Source organism: Brachionichthys hirsutus, chromosome 14, assembly GCF_040956055.1.
Source record: "Brachionichthys hirsutus isolate HB-005 chromosome 14, CSIRO-AGI_Bhir_v1, whole genome shotgun sequence".
NCBI classification, from domain to species: Eukaryota; Metazoa; Chordata; class Actinopteri; order Lophiiformes; family Brachionichthyidae; genus Brachionichthys; species Brachionichthys hirsutus.
The window spans coordinates 1,046,656-1,062,898 of NC_090910.1; the positions used below are offsets into that span (position 1 = coordinate 1,046,656).

At 48.3% G+C, this 16,243-nt stretch overlaps 1 protein-coding gene and 1 pseudogene across 1 annotated transcript in view; one reads left to right on the forward strand and one right to left on the reverse strand.

The window, feature by feature from the left end:
* The window catches only part of reck (reversion-inducing-cysteine-rich protein with kazal motifs), a 59,660-nt gene extending 56,948 nt beyond the window's left edge, over positions 1-2,712 (forward strand). The window contains exon 21 of the mRNA XM_068748194.1: positions 2,491-2,712. Within this exon, the coding sequence (XP_068604295.1) occupies positions 2,491-2,712 (222 nt within the window). The remainder of the gene's footprint in view (positions 1-2,490) is intronic.
* Positions 2,713-12,682: 9,970 nt separating this feature from the next.
* On the reverse strand, positions 12,683-15,155 carry LOC137904028 (uncharacterized; annotated as a pseudogene).
* Between the last annotated feature and the right edge of the window lie 1,088 nt (positions 15,156-16,243).

The following is a 16,243-nucleotide window of genomic DNA, read 5'->3' on the forward strand; positions in this document are numbered from 1 at the left end:
CTCTGATGCGTCTCTGGGATGTCCTGTCTCTGGTGCGTCTCTGGGATGTCCTGTCTCTGGTGCGTCTCTGGGATGTCCTGTCTCTGGTGTGTCTCTGGGATGTCCTGTCTCTGGGATGTCCTGTCTCTGGTGCGTGTCTGGGATGTCCTGTCTCTGGTGTGTCTCTGGGATGTCCTGTCTCTGGTGTGTCTCTGGGATGTCCTGTCTCTGGTGCGTCTCTGGGATGTCCTGTCTCTGGTGCGTCTCTGGGATGTCCTGTCTCCTGTGTGTCTCTGGGATGTTCTGTCTCTGGTGTGTCTCTGCGATGTCCTGTCTCTGGTGCGTCTCTGGGATGTCCTGTCTCTGGTGCGTCTCTGGGATGTCCTGTCTCTGGTGTGTGTCTGGGATGTCCTGTCTCTGGTGTGTCTCTGGGATGTCCTGTCTCTGGTGTGTCTCTGGGATGTCCTGTCTCTGGGATGTCCTGTCTCTGGTGCGTCTCTGGGATGTCCTGTCTCTGGTGTGTCTCTGGGATGTCCTGTCTCCTGTGTGTCTCTGGGATGTCCTGTGTCTGGTGCGTCTCTGGGATGTCCTGTCTCTGGGATGTCCTGTCTCTGGTGTGTCTCTGGGATGTCCTGTCTCCTGTGTGTCTCTGGGATGTCCTGTCTCTGGTGCGTCTCTGGGATGTTCTGTCTCTGGTGTGTCTCTGGGATGTCCTGTCTCTGGTGCGTCTCTGGGATGTCCTGTCTCCTGTGTGTCTCTGGGATGTTCTGTCTCTGGTGTGTCTCTGCGATGTCCTGTCTCTGGTGCGTCTCTGGGATGTCCTGTCTCTGGTGCGTCTCTGGGATGTCCTGTCTCTGGTGTGTGTCTGGGATGTCCTGTCTCTGGTGTGTCTCTGGGATGTCCTGTCTCTGGTGTGTCTCTGGGATGTCCTGTCTCTGGGATGTCCTGTCTCTGGTGCGTCTCTGGGATGTCCTGTCTCTGGTGTGTCTCTGGGATGTCCTGTCTCCTGTGTGTCTCTGGGATGTCCTGTGTCTGGTGCGTCTCTGGGATGTCCTGTCTCTGGTGTGTCTCTGGGATGTCCTGTCTCCTGTGTGTCTCTGGGATGTCCTGTCTCTGGTGCGTCTCTGGGATGTTCTGTCTCTGGTGTGTCTCTGGGATGTTCTGTCTCTGGTGCGTCTCTGGGATGTCCTGTCTCTGGTGCGTCTCTGGGATGTCCTGTCTCTGGTACGTCTCTGGGATGTCCTGTCTCTGGTGCGTCTCTGGGATGTCCTGTCTCTGGTGCGTCTCTGGGATGTTCTGTCTCTGGTGCGTCTCTGGGATGTCCTGTCTCTGGTGCGTCTCTGGGATGTCCTGTCTCTGGTACGTCTCTGGGATGTCCTGTCTCTGGTGCGTCTCTGGGATGTCCTGTCTCTGGTGCGTCTCTGGGATGTCCTGTCTCTGGGATGTCCTGTCTCTGGGATGTCCTGTCTCTGGTGCGTGTCTGGGATGTCCTGTCTCTGGTGTGTCTCTGGGATGTCCTGTCTCTGGTGTGTCTCTGGGATGTCCTGTCTCTGGTGCGTCTCTGGGATGTCCTGTCTCTGGTGCGTCTCTGGGATGTCCTGTCTCCTGTGTGTCTCTGGGATGTTCTGTCTCTGGTGTGTCTCTGCGATGTCCTGTCTCTGGTGCGTCTCTGGGATGTCCTGTCTCTGGTGCGTCTCTGGGATGTCCTGTCTCTGGTGTGTGTCTGGGATGTCCTGTCTCTGGTGTGTCTCTGGGATGTCCTGTCTCTGGTGTGTCTCTGGGATGTCCTGTCTCTGGTGCGTCTCTGGGATGTCCTGTCTCTGGTGTGTCTCTGGGATGTCCTGTCTCCTGTGTGTCTCTGGGATGTCCTGTGTCTGGTGCGTCTCTGGGATGTCCTGTCTCTGGGATGTCCTGTCTCTGGTGTGTCTCTGGGATGTCCTGTCTCCTGTGTGTCTCTGGGATGTCCTGTCTCTGATGCGTCTCTGGGATGTCCTGTCTCTGGTGCGTCTCTGGGATGTCCTGTCTCTGGTGCGTCTCTGGGATGTCCTGTCTCTGGTGCGTCTCTGGGATGTCCTGTCTCTGGTGCGTCTCTGGGATGTTCTGTCTCTGGGATGTCCTGTCTCTGGTGCGTCTCTGGGATGTTCTGTCTCTGGTGCGTCTCTGGGATGTCCTGTCTCTGGTGCGTCTCTGGGATGTCCTGTCTCTGGTACGTCTCTGGGATGTCCTGTCTCTGGTGCGTCTCTGGGATGTCCTGTCTCTGGTGTGTGTCTGGGATGTCCTGTCTCTGGTGTGTCTCTGGGATGTCCTGTCTCTGGTGTGTCTCTGGGATGTCCTGTCTCTGGGATGTCCTGTCTCTGGTGTGTCTCTGGGATGTCCTGTCTCTGGTGCGTCTCTGGGATGTCCTGTCTCTGGTGTGTCTCTGGGATGTCCTGTCTCTGGTGTGTCTCTGGGATGTCCTGTCTCTCCAGAGACGGCTGGAGCCGACCGCTGAAACCTTCTTGTGTTTTCCAGATTGAAGCCTGCAGTAAGGAGGCCGAGAAAATTGATTCCCTGATCAACTACGCCAGCCCCACGCTGGTTTCTCACGTCCCCCTCTCTGCCTTCCTCGTCTCTGAGGTCAAGACGTCCTCCGTCCACTCGTCCGCCGGCTGTCCACCCCCACGGCTGCCCCCCGGCCGGTGCTTCATCTGGGTCTTCTTCATCACCGTGGGCCATGTCTTCATCCTGCACTAACTTTTATATCCTCACTGAGCCCCCCCCCCCCCCCCCCCTCACCAAATCTACAGCGTTCCAAAGTATTCGAGGGGGGGGGGGGGGGGGGGTTCATGCAGGAAGTAGCGGCGGAGACGTCTTCTGACAATCATTCCAAGACTCGCCTGCGTGGGAACAATCAAGGAAGTGGAAAAGCCATGACTGGAAAGCTTTATGAACAGTGTTAGTCAGTGGACAAGCTATGTGCGTGTGTGTGTGTGTGTGTGTGTGTGTGTGTGTGTGTGTGTGTGTGTGTGTGTGTGTGTGTGTGTGTGTGTGTGTGTGTGTGTGTGTCTGTCTGTCTGTCTGTCTGTCTGTCTGTCTGTCTGACAGATCAGCGTCACTCAATCCAGATGTTTTTCGCTGTAAATGGTTATTAGATGGGCGTCGGTCGCGCTCAGCGTTTATGTGACACTTCAAGCCAGCGTGTCCCGCAGCGCATGACCCTGAGACGTGGGACGTGCACGTGGGACGTGCACGTGGGAGGTGCACGTCCCACGCGCACGTGGGCCTCGAACCTCAACAGTATTAATTTCGTGCTCCTGGACTGGGCCGGTTCTGTTGGTGCAGCCGGAGCATCAAAGCAGTTCGATAAATGTCAGGTTCTGAAGTGGCGACCTCAGAGTGTCTGCAGGACAGGCAGAGGTTGGGATCCGTGTCCAACGAGGACAGGCAGAGGTTGGGATCCGTGTCCAACGAGGACAGGCAGAGGTTGGGATCCGTGTCCAACGAGGACAGGCAGAGGTTGGGATCCGTGTCCAACGAGGACAGGCAGAGGTTGGGATCCGTGTCCAACGAGGACAGGCAGAGGTTGAGATCCGTGTCCAACGAGGACAGGCAGAGGTTGAGATCCGTGTCCATGAAGGACCCTGACGGTCCGACTAATATAAACGAGGACATCCTCCCGTTTCCCACACGGGACGGAGAGAGCGGGTCAGTGGCCTGTTGCTCTTAGACACTGCAGAGGTGCCTTTGAGCAAGGCACCAAACCCCGAAACCTGCTCCCAGGGTGCTGCTTCCTTCATTCCTCCATCTCTCCATTATTGTGTTCTTTCCGGCCTGTATGTTTGTGTATCCACTACTACTACTACTACTACTACTACTATACTTTCAGCTTGTCCCCTGAGCCGTCGCCACAGCAACCCAACCTTCTCCACTTCACCCTGTCCTTTGCATCGTCCTCTCCAACACCAGCCATTCTCATGTCCTCCCTCACTACGTCCATGTCTCTTCTCCTGGGTCGTCCTCTAGTCCTGTTCCCTGGCAGTTCCATCCTCAGCATCCTTCTACCAATATAGTCCCTGTCTCTCCTCTGGACATGTCCAAACCATCAAAGTCTGGTCTCTCTGACCTTGTCTCCAAAACGTCTAACCTTCACTGTCCCTCTTATTGTGTCATTTCTAATCCTGTCCAACCTGGTCACTCCCAAGGAGAACCTCAGCATCTTCATCTCCTCCACTTCTAGCTCCGCCTCCTGTCTTTTCCTCAGAGACACTGTCTCTCAGCCGTCCATCATGGCGGTCCTCACCACTGTCTCTAAGCCGTCCATCATGCTGTCCTCACCACTGTCTCTAAGCCGTCCATCATGGCTGTCCTCACCACTGTCTCTAAGCCGTCCATCATGGCTGTCCTCAACACTGTCTCTAAGCCGTCCATCATGTCTGTCCTCACCACTGTCTCTAAACCGTCCATCATGGCTGTCCTCACCACTGTCTCTGAGCCGTCCATCATGGCTGTCCTCACCACTGTCTCTAAGCCGTCCATCATGGCTGTCCTCACCACTGTCTCTAAGCCGTCCATCATGGCTGTCCTCACCACTGTCTCTAAGCCGTCCATCATGGCTGTCCTCACCACTGTCTTGTAGACCTGTCCCTTCGTCCTATCACAGAGCACACCTGATACTTTCCTCCCCCCGTTCCAGCCTGCCTGCACACGATTCTTCACCTCCTTTCCACATTCTCTCCATCACTCTGCTCTGTTGACCCGAGGTACCTGAAGTCCTCTCCCTTCTTTACGTCTCTTCCTTGTAGCTTCACCACCATCACCATGGCAACAAAAAGGGGCTCAGAGCTGATCCCTGGTGCATCCCACCTCTACACTAAACTCCCCTGTTACTCCTACTGGACACTTCACTGCTGTCCTACATGTCCTGAACTACTCTGACATACTTCTCTGCCACTCCAGACTTCCTCATGCAGTGCCACAGTACCTCATGCACTACTACAGTACCTCATACACTACTATAGTACCTCATGCAGTACTACAGTACCTCATGCAGTACCACAGTTCCTCTCTGGGCACCCTCTCCTAGGCTTTCTCTAGATCTACAAAGACACAATGCAGCTCCTTCTGACCTCCCCTGTACTTCTCCATTGCTAGCCTCAATGCTAACATTGTGTCTGTGGTACTCTTCATCAGCATGAAGCAATACTGCTGCTCACAAATACTCACTTATGTCCTTTGTCTAGTCTCCACTACTTTTTCCCAGAACTCCATCGTATCTCATCAGCTTTATCCTCTATAGTTTATATATAGTCTCTGTTTGTCTCCCTTCTTCTTGAAGATGGAACCAGAACTCTTCTCCTCCGTTCCTCTTCATCTTCTTCCTCTAGAATTGTATTAAACAACCCGTTAAAAACTCTGCAGCTTCCTCTCCTAGACACTTCCACACCTGCACAGGTATGTCTCTGGTCCAGCTGCCTTCCCGTTCTTCATCCTCTTCATCACTCTAACATGCTGAACATCCTTCCTGTCTCTACTCTTCATCACTCTAACATGCTGAACATCCTTCCTGTCTCTACTCTTCATCACTAACATGCTGAACATCCTTCCTGTCTCTACTCTTCATCACTCTAACATGCTGAACATCCTTCCTGTCTCTACTCTTCATCACTCTAACATGCTGAACATCCTTCCTGTCTCTACTCTTCATCACTCTAACATGCTGAACATCCTTCCTGTCTCTACTCTTCATCACTAACATGCTGAACATCCTTCCTGTCTCTACTCTTCATCACTTTGACATGCTGAACATCCTTCCTGTCTCTACTCTTCATCACTAACATGCTGAACATCCTTCCTGTCTCTACTCTTCATCACTCTAACATGCTGAACATCCTTCCTGTCTCTACTCTTCATCACTCTGACATGCTGAACATCCTTCCTGTCTCTACTCTTCATCACTCTAACATGCTGAACATCCTTCCTGTCTCTACTCTTCATCACTCTAACATGCTGAACATCCTTCCTGTCTCTACTCTTCATCACTAACATGCTGAACATCCTTCCCGTCTCTACTCTTCATCACTCTAACATGCTGAACATCCTTCCTGTCTCTACTCTTCATCACTCTAACATGCTGAACATCCTTCCTGTCTCTACTCTTCATCACTCTAACATGCTGAACATCCTTCCTGTCTCTACTCTTCATCACTAACATGCTGAACATCCTTCCTGTCTCTACTCTTCATCACTCTAACATGCTGAACATCCTTCCTGTCTCTACTCTTCATCACTAACATGCTGAACATCCTTCCTGTCTCTACTCTTCATCACTCTAACATGCTGAACATCCTTCCTGTCTCTACTCTTCATCACTCTAACATGCTGAACATCCTTCCTGTCTCTACTCTTCATCACTCTAACATGCTGAACATCCTTCCTGTCTCTGTCTCTCTGTCCTTCCAGTCTGGTCAGATCCTTCTCTCCCTCTTTACTATCTAACCTGCATACAGGTCATCATATGACCTCTGTTTGACCTTTGACCTCTCCCTTTGCCCTGCGTCTCATCTCCCTGTACTCCTGCACTTCCTGGTTCCACCACCAGGTCTCCTTATCTCCTTTAATCCAGAAGACACACCCAGTCCTCTCCTACCTGTCTCCCTGATCACCTGAGCTGTTGTATTCCAGTCTTCTGGAAGTCTCTCTTGTCCACCCAGAGTCTGTCTCACCTCTTCCCTGAAAGACACACAACACTCTTCATTCTTCAGCTTCCACCACTTTGTCCTCTGCTCTGCCTTCATCCTCTTCCTCTTCTTCACCACTAGAGTCATCTTCCTCACCACCAGCCTATGCTGGCTGGCTACACTCTCTCCTACCACGACCTTAAGGTCACCGACCTCCTCTAAACTGTTCCGTCTACACTAGATGTCCAGCTGGTGCTCCTCCCTCCACTCTTGTAGGTCACCCTCTGTTCTAGTCTCTTCTGGAAATAACTGAACTCCTGCCATGTCCCTCCTTTTGGCAGGGATGAACTGGCAATGTTACGTTAGCTCCTGCTAACGCACTATCCATGAGGCTATGTTTGTGTAACAAAGAGTGTAAAAAGGATTTCCACAAATCTACAGCTGATGGATACTTGTACTTATCAAATCTTAAACAATGATGAGATCTAATCTCCAAATGATGAGATTGTAAGTCAAGTTTGCCAAATAAGGTTCCATAGATTTACCTGACATTTATCTGTCCTGTGAAACCAGCCTGGTGACACTTGTTCTGCTGTGGTGCATCGCTTTAACACTTTTATTTTATTAATTAAATCTATACAATGTCGGTAAAGAATTGTTTTTCATCAGGAAGCCCCAAATCTTCTGATAAAGACATCTAAAGATTATCAAGATAGAAAAGAGACCTCTGCTCTGTTCACTTTTCTCTCGTCGCTGTTCTTTTATTGTGAAAGGATTATTTTAACTCCTCGTCACTCACACCTAACGACAACGTCTCATCACGACTCCTCAGATCCGTGATGAGATTTGTCTCCAACTTTCAGTCTGGAGCTATTTCAGTGGTAACAGTTCATTGAGAGCATTTCATTTTCAGGCCAGACTGTTCTGGACTCAGAGGAGCTGAAATGCTCCAGTGTCTATTTGCACAGCCAATAGGAACACAGAAGGGATGTAAACTGGCTCCTGGTTGGGCTGGGTTCTGTTCCGGTCGTAACCTTTATTAGGTTCTGATGGCCTGATAAAACATCAGCTGCTGTTTGTCATGGTTGATTTATCGTCTCTATGACATCATTATGACATCATCAGGGTTATTTTCTGAGAACCACAGACTGACTAATTCTCCCGTGACGTATTGCTTGGTTACGCACAGAGAACGAGGATAAAGCCTTTTATTGGGTGGGCAGGCCACGCCTTACCTTACCTTACCTCACCTTACCTCACCTCACCTCACCTCACCTCACCTCACCTCACCTCACCTCACCTCACCTCACCTCACCTCACCTCACCTTACCTTACCTTACCTTACCTTACCTTACCTTACCTTACCTTACCTTACCTTACCTCACCTTACCTTACCTTACCTTACCTCACCTCACCTTACCTTACCTCACCTTACCTTACCTTACCTTACCTTACCTTACCTTACCTTACCTTACCTTACCTTACCTTACCTTACCTTACCTTACCTTACCTCACCTTACCTTACCTTACCTTACCTTACCTTACCTCACCTTACCTTACCTTACCTTACCTTACCTTACCTTACCTTACCTTACCTTACCTTACCTTACCTCACCTTACCTCACCTCACCTCACCTCACCTTACCTTACCTTAACTTACCTTACCTTACCTTACCTTACCTTACCTTACCTTACCTCACCTTACCTTACCTTACCTTACCTCACCTTACCTTTCCTTTCTTCGTCACGCTGCCCGTGCGTCAGACAGCGTGTCACTTCCTGCTGCTGGAGTGTCTCCTGAGCACCACGTAGAATAAAGTGGCATCAGGATGGTCCGTGCTGGACGGCGAGCCGAGACCGCGTGAGGCCAGTAGTCTGCAGACGCAAAGGGACGTTTCCTGTCTGACAATCAGCTCGCTGCCCACTATGGGTAGACAGGGTTTCCACACTATGCCTTGCATATAGTGTCTTATATGAAGTAATAATATAAATGTAATAACTTTATATTTGTTAAGAAATGTCTCTATATTTGATATGTATCTGATTATGAGTTGAGATATTGATCACCTTTGTGCCGCGTTTTCTAAACTGCCATTATTACAATCATGAAGTCTTTTTTTTTACTCCAGAATGTATTATCATGTAATGTTGTCCATTATCATGTGTTGTCCATTATCATGCGCGTTGTCCATTATCGTGTGTGTTGTCCATTATCATGTGTTGTCCATTATCATGTGTGTTGTCCATTATCATGCGTGTTGTCCATTATCATGCGTGTTGTCCATTATCATGTGTTGTCCATTATCGTGCGTGTTGTCCATTATCATGCGTGTTGTCCATTATCATGTGTTGTCCATTATCATGTGTGTTGTCCATTATCATGCGTGTTGTCCATTATCATGCGTGTTGTCCATTATCATGTGTTGTCCATTATCATGCGTGTTGTCCATTATCGTGCGTGTTGTCCATTATCATGCGTGTTGTCCATTATCATGCGTGTTGTCCATTATCATGCGTGTTGTCCATTATCGTGCGTCCTGTCTCTGTGTGATGAGCTGCCGTTACAGCACGATGTGTCCCAGGCTAACAGTATTACTGTGCTAGGCAGCTCTAGCAGGGAGCGCTCACCAGCGCCTCAATATTAATCATTATTAGTGATATCAGTTGTAGTAAATTATTTTTTATGTCACTTTACAATGTAAGAATTTACACATTTACAGGAAAGAGTGATAATTTATTTCTGTGGAAAACCTGAAAGGGGAGAAATAAATGAAACTGAAAATGTAAAAGGAAAAAGTAAATGTAAAAATAAATTGATTTCACACAACCTTTAAAAGGTGTTCTTGTCCCTCCATGGTCAAAGCATTCATATTAATACAGACACAGTGACGATTCTGATCTCTTCAGGTTATTTGGACCTCTGTCTTCTGGAGACGTTGGTCTTCACACAGCCTATTGCTAGCATTAGCATTTACAGTTTGATTTCTTCATGAACAGACTCAGATCTATTGGGGACGGCATTGATCAGCGCCTGCCTCCGTGGCTCTGACCCATCCTTGAGCGATGGAAGTAGAGATACGACCGTCTCTGTCCAAATAACTTGCAGCAACTAAGTTCAGCTGTTGCCTCATCTAAACCGTGCGCCTGTCTCTTAGACACGGTCCCAACTAAACTACTTAGAGACGTCTTGCCCTCAATTGACCTTTCCGTCAAACACGCCCACCTGACTGAGTAGACCAATCATGGCGCTGCACGTGCATCTGTTTATGTTCGCTTCCTCAGACCAACCAGCCTCGCTGCTTCCGTTTGCGTGTTACACAAAGGAGAAAAAAAAGGAATCGAAAATGGTGAAACGTTGCAGTCATGGCTTGTGTAACCATGACGACCGATACCCCGAACAACTGGAAGGAGGTGTCCGGTTTATTCACTTCCCTAAACCGACACACAACTATGAGAAATGTCTGCGCTGGATCAAACTGTAGAAGAACACGACCAGTAGAATCCATTAAAGAACATAAATAAACAAATTAAAGCCGCAAGCGGCGTTGTAGGCCCTCGCCGGCCGACAGGCCGTTGAGCTGACCCGCCGACGCACGCCGCTTTTGTCCTGAGTGCTTCACAAGTGTTTAGATTTGAGCTGCATGAGTAGCTCACGGTTTAGTCAAATCGTTATTTGGATTATATGGCCATCTGCCGTCAGGAGTTTTTAAGTTTCAATCCAATATGGCCGCCTTCCTGTGTGTCTGGGGGCGTGGCCATAAGAAAAAATGTTTTGCCCTGACATGACGCATGTCTGTACCGAATTTCGTGGCTGTCCGTCAACTCGTGTTTGTGGGTGTCTGTGTGTGTGTGTGTGTGCTGTTGAGTGTTGGTGTGTGTGTGTGTGCTGTTGAGTGTCGGTGTGTGTGTGTGTGTGTGTTGTTTAGTTTCGGGGTGTGTGTGTGTGTTGTTGAGTGTCGGTGTGTGTGTGCCTGCTGTTGAGTGTCGGTGTGTGTGTGCCTGCTGTTGAGTGTTGGTGTGTGTGTGTGTGTGTGTGTGTGTGTGTGCGTGAGTGTGTTGGTCGTCCTCAACAGCATGGCACAGTTGGATGCCGAGGGTTGACGAGCTGCACTCGTTATTTGTTACCCACGAATAACGACACTTTTAACATCACCTCAAACCTTCCGCCTTGCTTCAGCTGCGGTTGGGCACCGGTGTCTGTGCTGCGTGTCCACGCTATACCTGTGGCTCGTGCATTCACCTGCATCACCACCAGGTGAAGGTTGAGCCCTTGGTCCATGTCAGAATAGGTGGAACTCTTTTCAGAACCAGAATCAGAAGTAGATTATTGTCAGTGAGGGTTCACAGACTAGGAATGTTTCTCAGTGAAGTCGTAGTACATGTAACAGTAATGACTAAATACAAAAAACATGTAAGTACAGACACATCACAGAACAGCAGCAGCAGGAGTGGATACACAGATGTGTACTAGCAGCAGTAAAACTTGCGTAATCACGATCACCTTCTCCACGGCACGTACAATGCGCTGCACTCTATGTCTGTCCCTGGTGGTGGCGCCAGCGTACCACACGGTGATGGAGGAGGTGAGGACGGACTCCACGATGGAGGTGTAGAACTGCACCAACATCTGGGTAGCAGCTTGAGTTTCCTCAGCTGCCGCAGGAAGTACATCCTCTGCTGAGCCTTCTTGGTGAGGGAGCTGATGGTCGGCTCCCACTTGAGGTCCCGGGTGATGGTGGTGCCCAGGAAGCGGAAAGAGTCCACGATGGAGATGGGGGTAGGGGAGTCTGTGAGGGCGAGGGGGGACGGTGGGGCTGTGACTTTCCTGAAGTCGACGATCATCTCCACTGTTTTCTGGCTGTTCAGCTCCAGGTTGTTGCTGCTACACCAGGACACCAGCCGGTCCACCTCCCTCCTGTAGGCAGACTCATCACCGTCAGAGATGAGCCCGATGAGGGTGGTGTCGTCCACAAACTTAATCAGTTTGACGGACTGATGGCTGGAGGTGCAGCAGTTGGTGTACAGGGAGAAGAGCCAGGGGGAAAGTACACAGCCCTGGGGGGATCCGGTGCTGATAGTCAGGGTGTCCGAGACCGTAGACCCCAGCCCCACATGCTGCCTCCGGTCCGTCAGGAAGTCGGTGATCCACCAGCAGAGGGAGTGGTAATTCACTTCTCTCAATACAGTTCTCCCAGCTATGGGCAGTATGTAATAAATACCTGGGAAGCAGAAATATGAGCCATCAGGCCCAAAGACTTTCTGTCCTATCAAGCATTGCAACAGAATCCTTTCTCTCTGCGATCGACTGCTGAATGGTTTTGGCAAGAAACCTGCTGACTCGTGAATCTGTGTAGCACATAGCTAGCGTGTGACTTATTTTTCCTTCGGTAATGAACTGCTAGAAAAAGCAAAGATGAGAGAATTAGGCTGAAACGGTTGGTGTGTCTTTTCTCCTCCACCCACCTCCTGCTAGACGGAGGTGGGTGGAGGTCCTTCCTCTTATCAGCCTCCTGCAAGGCTTGTCCTGTGGGAAGCAAAACACAACCTTGCTCCTGGATACTCTCATTCCAGAGAGCGATCCTATCTACTCGTCTATTTGGTTTCAGGAACACACTGTACAGGACGAAGATGTTCCTTCTTACAGATAACAGGACCATGTTTAATAGCTTGTGAACTCTTGCTGCGGGGTCACGAACTCCGATGTTTGAAATATTTAATTCAATTCAATTCAATTTTATTTCTATAGCGCCAGATCACAACAGGAAGTTATTGTACTTTACAGGATTAGCAGGGAAACACAGAACCCAACTGGACCCACAAGAGCAAGAACTTTGGCAACGGAGGCAAGAAAAAACTTCCCTTTAACAGGCAGAAACCTTGGACAGAACCTAGAATCATGGTGGACAGACATCTGTCTGACCGGTTGGGTTGAGAGAGAGAGAGAGAGAGAGAGAGAGAGAGAGGGAGAGAGAGCTCAGTGTGTCATGATGTTAAGCCACCAATGCTGCCTAATGACAGCATATTGATTATATTGATTACTGCATCGATTAGTTATAAGCTTTGTTAAAAAGGAAAGTCTTTAATCTACTCTTGAACATAGAGATGGTGTCTGTCTCACGAACCAATCAGGGAGCTGATTCCACAATAAAGGAGCTTGATAACCAAAAGCTCCGCCCCCCTGTCTGCTCTTGGTAATGTCTGGAACAGTGACGTGCGGTGAGGTTCATGTCTGGTGAGGCACAGTCAGATTTACAAATAAATGAACCTACAGCTTGTTCATCATTTGATTGGCAACATTTAACGTGTTTTGTTTAAACATTCGTACCAGAAATTTTTACATATTGTCACAAACCTGGCTCATCGGTTTATGACAAAAAGGGGAGACCACACATAATCTGCATATTTACAAAATATTTAATGAAATTATGACATGAAATTATTCAACTGTGCGTATCAGTGTGTGTGCAGCATTGAATGTGTGTGTTGATCAGTTAAAGTTTAACTGATGTTTAACTGTTAAACATAAGAACCAACCAAACTGACAAACAAAAGGAATAATCAAAGCTGGCCTTCATTTTGACTTTGAATATGCGCGGTCGACTGCTCGCGTTTGACGAGGCTTCTCGGTAAATTCTTCATGTCGTAATATCCCATCCGAGTCCAGACAGTCAGAAGATGAGAAAAGAAGGCAGGAAAAGCAGAAAACACGGGTTCTTGCTAGCGTTTCCGTGTGTACCGTCCGGAACAAGCGGATCAGCTGATAAGTGCGCCAAATCAGACTCACTGGTCTCCTATCGGCGAGAGGCGGTATTAAACTAGCCTCATTCTGCAGCATTTTAATGCCGCTCAGCACAAGAATACGTTACGCACTAACTGTATTATTAAAACTGAAAAAATCATAAAATATATGATATTTATAATATATAATATAATATATTATATTATTTTTATATTATTTTTAATAATACAAATACAGTACATGGATTTGTACATGATTTTATATGATAACAGGTGAGGCTGTGCCTCCTCTGACTGCACGTCACTGGTCTGGAGCCATGAGCAGGCCAGCATTTTGGGACCGCAGGGTTCTAGTGGGGCAATATGGGATAATCAGCTCTGTAAGGTAAGGAGGGGCCTGGCCGGTGAGGGCTTTAAAAGTAAGTAGAAGGATTTTATATTCAATCCGTTCCCTAACAGGAAGCAGAGACGCCAGAACAGGGGAAATGTGTTCTCTCAGTCTGGTTCCTGTTAGAACACGAGCTGCTGCATTCTGGATTAGCTGGAGATGTTTAATAGACTTTTTTGGGCAGCCGGACAGTAAGGAGTTGCAGTAGTCCAGTCTGGAAGTCACAAAAGCATGGACTATTTCTTCTGCATCTTTTCGGGTTAGTAGGTGCCTGACTTTTGAAATATTCCGAAGGTGAAAGAACGCAGTCCTTGAAATATGCTTTATCTGGGACTGAAAGGACAGGTCCTGATCAAAGATTACCCCCAGATTCTTGGCAGTGGTGCTGGTGGACACTGAGACGCCATCTAGTTCAACTACAACACTAGAACAAACATTTCTGAGATGCTTTGGCCCAAGAACCAGAACCTCAGTTTTATTTAGATTTAATAACAGGAAGTTCTCGGTCATCCAGGAGTTAATGTCCTTAAGGCACGTCTGAAGTCTAGCCAACTGATCGACCTTGTCTGGCTGAACTGACAGGTACAATTGTGTATCGTCTGCATAGCAGTGGAGATTTATGCTGTGTCTCTAATGGGAAGCATATACAGCGTGAATAAAACAGGTCGTAGGAACACGGAGCACAATATAACTCCACTGCACTTTCTCCTCAGAACACTGTCTATTCCTCACTTTCTGTCTGTCTGTCCATGTTTCACTGTGGTGTAGCCCCGCCCCTGATGCTGTAAAGCAGGAAATATAACTTAATAAAGCATGATCGGCTAGTCTGCCAAGAGAGCAGGCGACGGTCACGTTCACATTAAAATACATTTCATGAAACTGGAACAATGACTGACATCATGTATGTTGTCATTTTCAAGCACAAATGCAGACGAGTTAGTAGAAGAAAAGAAAAAGGGGTGGGGGGATTAGAAATGTAATTTTGAAAAAGATAACTGTGTTGTAAAACACCAGAGGAGCCATCTTCATCCATTAAGGATAAACTCACGCCGTTGGACTGTTATTGCTTTGAGGCAAACGGGAGGAGGAGCAGAAACTTCCACGCATTCATTATAGATGAAGAACGTTTTCACAAAAGTTCACGGAATCAAAATTGTGGCATCTGCCGCCATGGCAACAGTTGCTTCCCTCCCCTGTTTCCCTCTGCTGCCTCTAGCTGGTGTGATTAAAACGTGTGCCGTGCATACTAACTCGTCGTTCCTGAACGACCTCCCTATCCTGAAACACGGACTCTGCTTCACTTCTACCGTTCTCTCCCTTCGTCTTCTGCCGTTTCTCAGCGGTGCAACAGGCCGTTTCCTTTTGTTTCCATACTTGGCACCTTCCTTGGTCATAATTGGGCTTCCTTTAATTTAAGTGGAGACCATTTCATCCATCGACTGGGATGTGGATTTTCAGAGCCGGAAGGATGTGTGAAAATGTCCGTGTCTCCAAACATAGGAATTCTTTCATGAAAATTCTCTGAAATCGAATGCAGTAGAATCAGGAAATTGTACATTCCATTCAACAATACTGATTAAATAGCTCTGATTTTATGTTTCACATTATTTTTGCATCCTCTGATGCAGAGTCTGCCTTCTTCCCCTCGGCTGCAAGACTCATGAACATTTTACAACCGGTAACTTGCACTGTTCTGTCTGCACTGCGTGATTATACTAGTTTTACTGCTGCTAATACACATCTGTGTATCCACTCCTGATGCTGCTGTTTTTGTGATGTTCTGTACTTATTTGTTTTCTGTAACTTAGTCTATCTTAGGCTACAGCATAGCGCTGTAGCTAGCATTTATTATTGTCATTACTGTTACATGTTGCACGACTTCACAGAGAAACATTCCTAGTCTGTGAACCCTCATTAACAATAAACTACTTCTGATTCTGATTCTGATTCTGATCAGAATGTCTTGGTGAACGTGTGTTCTCCGTCTGTTCCCCAGCGCTCCCTCGCAGCTCGCAGTTTAACGTTACGCGGTTGGAGTTCTTTGGTTAATCCACCCGGGATGACGATGATAAACTAGCTTGCTAGTTAGCCCGTTAGCGCGTTAGCTTGCTTCACTCCGGTTTAGACCGTATCGGTGAGATCGCCGCGCACGGAGTCGCAGATCTCAGGAGCCGAGTTGCTGCAGGTCTTCTTCTTGCTTCCTCCTCTTCCTCCATTGATACATTAATGCTGGATTCTCTCTCCTGACCATAATACTATGGTGAAGGACAGCATCGGTACGTATCACTCCGCGAGGCTCCTGACCATAATACTATGGTGAAGGACAGCATCGGCACGTATCATTCCGCGAGGCTCCTGACCATAATACTATGGTGAAGGACAGCATCGGTACGTATCACCCCGCGAGACTCCTGACCATAATACTATGTTGAAGGACAGCATCGGTACGTATCATTCCGCGAGGCTCCTGACCATAATACTA